Source organism: Pinus tabuliformis, chromosome 5_2 (genome assembly GCF_031772625.1).
Source record: "Pinus tabuliformis cultivar Carrire ecotype Pingquan chromosome 5_2, CPIR1, whole genome shotgun sequence".
Taxonomy (NCBI): domain Eukaryota; kingdom Viridiplantae; phylum Streptophyta; class Pinopsida; order Pinales; family Pinaceae; genus Pinus; species Pinus tabuliformis.
The window spans coordinates 451,739,991-451,746,021 of NC_142306.1; the positions used below are offsets into that span (position 1 = coordinate 451,739,991).

Sequence of the window (6,031 nt, forward strand, 5' to 3'; positions counted from 1 at the left end):
AAAGAAAAGGCCCATCTCCTCAACGTTTTTATTAATAATGGTTATAGTAGGCACCAAGATTAGAAAGCTTTCCTTAAAGCCAACAAGAATTCCTTGGTCAAGAAAGACCCTAAAGCTCGTGTCTTAGGGGTTCATCTCCCTTTCATCCAGGGGACCACTGATAAGATTGCAGAATTCTCAAGAAGCATAATGTTCCCTCAACCTTTAGATCCCTTAACACCATCTGTAGCTCCCTTAGATTAGTAAAAGACCCTGTTAACCCGAGGGACATGAAAGGTGTCTATATTATTCCTTGTTCATGTGGGACCCCCTATATCGGTGAGACTGGTCGCTCTATCAGTCAGAAGATTCATGAGCACTCAGCCGACATAGAACATGGGAGGACCCGGTCTTCTGCCCTGGCAAAACACACGGTAAAGACTAAGCATCACATATACATTAAGGAGACTCATGTTATTGCTAAGATTGCGCACTTTCATCACCGAAAATTTAGGGAAGCCTTAGAAATTGAAAAAAGGCCAAGAAATCTCAATAGAGACAATAGCTAGAAAATTAGCAGTTGTTGGATCCCTTCCCTCTCCTCCTAGCCACGCCCGCCCCCGCCCCTTTTGTTGTCGTTTCCCCCTCATCCTCTAGTTTGTTTTTCCCTTTGTCCCTTTCTTCTCTTTGGTTTTTATTCTATAATTTAGTTATTCATTTTAATCTAAGATTCTTCTTAATATGTTATTCCTAATCATAGATGAAAGAATTAAAAATAAGCCTTGAGAATAATAAATATAAATAAATAAAATTATAAATCGAATTAACTAACTACTTGGAAATTATTATAATTTTCCTTTGTCTTTTATTTAGATTCTATTAGAAATTGCTACATTACCTATATAGTTAATTTTTTTATTAAACTAAGAATTAGGTCGAAGAACTAACTAACTAATTAGGTTATTTAATTATTACTCATTTATTATTTCTTCATATTCTTTAATATTATTCTTTGAGGTTTTGTTTTTTTATAATATTTAATGGTTTTGTTTTTTCTTGGGTTATTTATTTTATAATATTTAATATATTTGTTTTTAGTTTTAGTTTTATGATTTTGGAGAGTTTGGTTCTTACTCATATTTGTTCTTATTTCCATAATATTTGTCTCATTACTAATTTCTTTAACTTGTTCAGTCAGGGAAACTACTAGAGTTCTAATGCTGCTTTTTTCGTTTTTTTTAATCACAGAAATAAAATTTTAAATAATTTTAATTAACTCCTTCTTTCTTAAATAAACGATATTGATGTTAATATACATTAATCATCATCATCATCAATAAAAATAATATTTCTAAATTCAAAATTAAATAAAATTTATATATTTTTAAAAATAAAATTTAGTAATCAAATATTTGTATGAAGAAAAATAATATTGGTTTCACAATTCTATTATAATTTTAAAATTATATCATTATTATTACAAAATATAAAGTAAATACTTTTTAAATAAATACAATTTTATATTCACTATATATATATATATGGTAGGTAAGCACCCACATGGGATTTGATTTGAACCAGTGACCTATCGCAAGGAGTGCCTTAACAATGCACCGATTCACCGTCAATCTTAATCCCCGTGAGCATTCACTAATTTAATATTCAATATAACATTGAACTTAAAATTAAATTAATATTAAAACAACATTCATATTATAAACTTAACTTGATTGTAAAAATATTCCAAAATTTAATAATAAAGTCAAATTTTTAACCCTTGAAAGCCCAATTTAAAAACCAACATTTTTTTTTTAATATATTCAGAGTTTAAAAACCAATAAAAGATACTTTCAATATATTCCAAATTTTTAACCCTTGAAAGCCCAATTTAAAAACCAACATTTTTTTTTTTTTTAATATATTCAGAGTTTAAAAACCAATAAAAGATACTTTCAATATATTCCAAGGCTACATTTTTAAAGAGTTGTCTTTGCGATTTTTTGATTTTCCCGTGCTTGCTGAAAAAAATTGAGGTGAAATCTTGATTTGTGTTATTTAAATTCGTTTTTAGACTATATATATGGATTTAGCACCCTGAAAAACACCTAGGGCACTTAGATTGTCCAGGGGTTACCCATCAAACTTGTAATTTCAATAAATTCCTGTCAAATTTTAGGGAAATTACACTGAAAACCCATTGAAAATTTTTCCAAAAAATCTCACTAAAAACACCTCCCATTTTTAAGATGAATAATAATGTCTTTACCACTAGAATTAGACATTTTAGCAATAGACGTGTACTGCCATTTTGGATTTACACAAAAGAATCCTGCTTTATCATTATGGGTCAGTGTTTAGAGAGATTTCTAAGTCTATGCTACAACAACAAACACAAATTTGATTTTGCTTTATCTACATTTCTCAGGAAATTATTTGAAATTAAGTTAACGGTAGTGTTATTTAATTATTTTAAATTTATAATATAAATTTCACAAAATAATTTTTAATTAAATTATAGATTTTTATTATTTAAAATATAATTTTTGAATATATAAATAAATTTGTTCATACAAAACCTTTAAAACAAAAACAAAATACACGGCTCACAGTCTTAATTACAACAATTTTTGATTAAAAACCATGTAAAAGAACCTTCATAACCCAGAAAAGTTAACCGCTCACCAAATTTATTATTTTTACAGTTGTATAACTTTAACCCGTATCAATATCATCAGCGACGTCAGCTTCTAATCCTACGGTGTTCGGCTTCAAATATTTAGCCGTTTCTGCTGCTCAGAAATCGACTGCACCGCTTTCTCCACGGTGATGTCGAAAGCATCCCGGACCGACCCCGCCGCCTTTAAATCTCCCGTTGTCGCCTTCTTCATGTAAATAACATGCGGAATCAAACTCACCACCTTCTCCTGCATCTCCCTCACCCGCTCAGGGCTGACGCCCTTCAGCACTCGCTCCACGATCGACACATTAGCCACCACGTCATCGGCAAACACGTCGTCCTGCGGGATAAACACAGAATACCCCTCGCTGTCTGATGGAAGATGCCACGTGTACTGTGTATAAGCGGAGTCCCGGTTGAAGAATACGGGAATGCATCCGGCTATGATGGCATCGAAAGTCGACCGGCGCGTCGGTGTGTCACCTGGGGGCTGCAGGCAGAAGACCGACTCCATGAACGCCCGTATGGCCGGCTCAGCCTTCTGCCGGCACCGCGCCGCCACGCAGTCCACGAGGCGGCAGCTATTTGGCGACCGGGAGCAGAGATCGATGAGCAAGCTCCGTAAGCCGCCGTCGGTGACGTAGGTGCGGACTGAACCGGCAAAGGCGAAAAGCCGAGTCCGCGTGGATGCCCGCACCCGGTTTGTCCACTCCTCGATTTGCCGACCAGATGATGGGTGAAACGAAGTTGGATACGGGATGGCCTGCTGGTTTGGCGGCCACGGGCGCCTGTATTTGTCGATCATGAGCAACGTCATGTTAGCAACCCCAGGGACCTCCAGCAAGCCCGTTCCCCAGTCCTCGCCCACACCGAAGTCCCAGGCCGTGCCACCCATTACTATGAAATGATCTTTCCCTCCGCACCGCTTCCACTCGTCCCTCTCTCCCAGCCACGACATGACTCGCACGCCGTGCGAGTACTCGGGCACATTGTCCGGTTGTCCGACATATCTGAGAGCGTCGAGGCCAGCGTAGTAGGGCACAAACACGGCGTCGGCCATGGCAAAGTCTGGAGTGAGGCAGCTGTATTGTTTCATCCGCTCGTGAAATATGATCTCCAGCATGTATGTATCCGTGTGGAACCAGCCGTCCCCCAGGGAGCTATTATCCGGCGGCCCGAAGCCATCATTCGCCGCGCGCGAGCAGAGATCCATCAATTCCGCGAGCCCGGACTCGCACTCTTTGAAGATATCTGTATTGAATTCCGTGGGAAGATGGTACATGAAAATCCTTTGACCCCTGCAACTATCGACGACGAGAGGCATCGAGAATTGAGAGGGATGGAGAGTCTGCCATGCCCATGCCAGCATGATCAATAACAGCGATGTTAACAGCGCGTAATTCGCTTCTTTCATCAGCCTGCTTGTGCTTGACCGGGGAAGGATCATGGATTATGTATATGGGCAGGTCGAGTGCACAGGATTTCTTTATACGCGCAGATCACAGCAGAGCCCTGTCAGGGGTTTGATGGGCATGGAAACTTCATTTTTAAGGCCGCCAGGAGTAAATTGTGATGGGGACGTGGGAAAAGGTAAAAGGCTGGCGTCATCCGAGGGATGCGGGAGATGGTTATGGTACATTTGTGTTTGAATTGTGCGATGGGATTCAGAGATGCCGAGCTTCTCGTTTATACGATCGAGCTTCAGGTCGTCTTGATTTGTTTTGAAGTCAGGTATGTTGAGGCGTAGAGTTTATTCTAAATTCCAGTAGAGTTTAACCTTGGTTTTATCGAACAATCCAGATTCCATACAACAACCTTTTCGAAGAATATTTTATCAAATTATATATAAAATATGGGCGCGGAAAAAATCAGCTGTAAGATTTATACTCATTAAAACATGTGTATGTGAAATCGTTCAAAACAAGCTTATAAAACCTTTGGAGACACTAACGGTGATCGAGGTTAAAATGATTTGTAAAATATATATTGCTCAGAAAATATATCAGTTGTAAAATTAATAATTTAGTTGTAAAATTAATAGTGGGGGGAGAAATTTATATTTTAGTGTAAGTTGATTTATTATAGTTATTTTAAAAGGAAAATGAAGTCAGTTGTAATTATTTAGTGCAAGTTGATTTATCTTAGTTATTGTAGGAAAATCAACTCACTTGTAATTACTTAATGCTTGTGATCTATAAGGAGGTAAATTTAGATCCCACAAGATGTGAGTCTAATGGTTAAGAGCATGTTTTTTCTCCTAAAAGGTTATAGGTTCAAAACTAGAGAAGATAGGGTCCCTTGTCCCACAAACAAAAAATCTTATACATCAATTTAGTGCCTAGCTTGGCTTTGACCTTAATTAACTTTAAAACATACTCCACACACATATATATAATTTATAAATAGATAATTATTCTTTATTTTATTTTATTTGATAAATCTAATAAAAAATTAAAATTGACTTTACAATTTTGCTTTAACATTTTATATATGATAATTACTTTTAATTTTTTTTAAAAGAACAGGTTTCTTTTTCTTTTTTTTTGGGTTAAAAATAAAATTGTGATTTTTAGAGTTTTTATAATTTTTTATTAATTTAATTTGAAATTTAGCAATGATGATTTTTAGAATAGTAAGTTTAAATTATGCAATTTGTAAAATCTAAAATTTTCAATTATAATTTTTCCAAAATTATTTTATAAAAAGAAAAACACAAAAATATTTAATAATTAAAATAAATTTATATATATATATATATATATATATATATATATATATATATATATATATATATTTACTCAATAATTCAGTGGTACAATTTCAAGTAAGAATGTTATTTTTTGTTATTTAAATGTTATTTTTTGTTATTTAAAATATATTTTTAAATGCATAAATGGATTGAGCACCTTCAAAAACCTTTGGGGTATTTGATTTTTATAGATTAAATACCTTAAACTCAATGTTTTAAAAATCTCTAGTAAATTTTGGTTAAAATTAATCTAAAAAAATGTGTGAAAAAGATCATTTCATCTATAAATTAGACTACACTTATATATATAATAACTTTTTTGTAACATAAAGGTTAGTTTAATTAGTCAAGTTTCCCTCAATTAAAGCATCTCAACATTCTAGGAGTTATTAAATGGAGGTAACATCATGGATATCTACAAACCATGAACCATATGTATAAAATATTTTTTAAGATATATATAAAAATCATATATATATATAAAATTTGAAGATCATTTCTGCATGTATTATGAAGAAGTTAAAGATTCAATTCCCTTAATAATTTCAAAATTGTGATTAAATAAAAAAATCTATGTAATATATTTATTCACCAATCTCAAAAATTCATTAACTAAATAATTAAAT

At 33.9% G+C, this 6,031-nt stretch overlaps 1 protein-coding gene across 1 annotated transcript; it reads right to left on the reverse strand.

Moving 5' to 3' along the window:
- Positions 1–2,747: 2,747 nt before the first annotated feature.
- LOC149159619 (putative xyloglucan galactosyltransferase GT11) lies at positions 2,748–3,980 on the reverse strand. The gene has a single exon (XM_089434360.1). The coding sequence runs from the start codon at positions 3,978–3,980 to the stop codon at positions 2,748–2,750; it is 1,233 nt and encodes a 410-aa protein (XP_089290486.1).
- Positions 3,981–6,031: the final 2,051 nt, after the last annotated feature.

Bases quoted from the DNA above. Each gene is read 5' to 3' on its own strand.
- LOC149159619 (XM_089434360.1), bottom strand. From the start codon at position 3,980: ATGCCTCTCGTCGTCGATAGTTGCAGGGGTCAAAGGATTTTCATGTAC.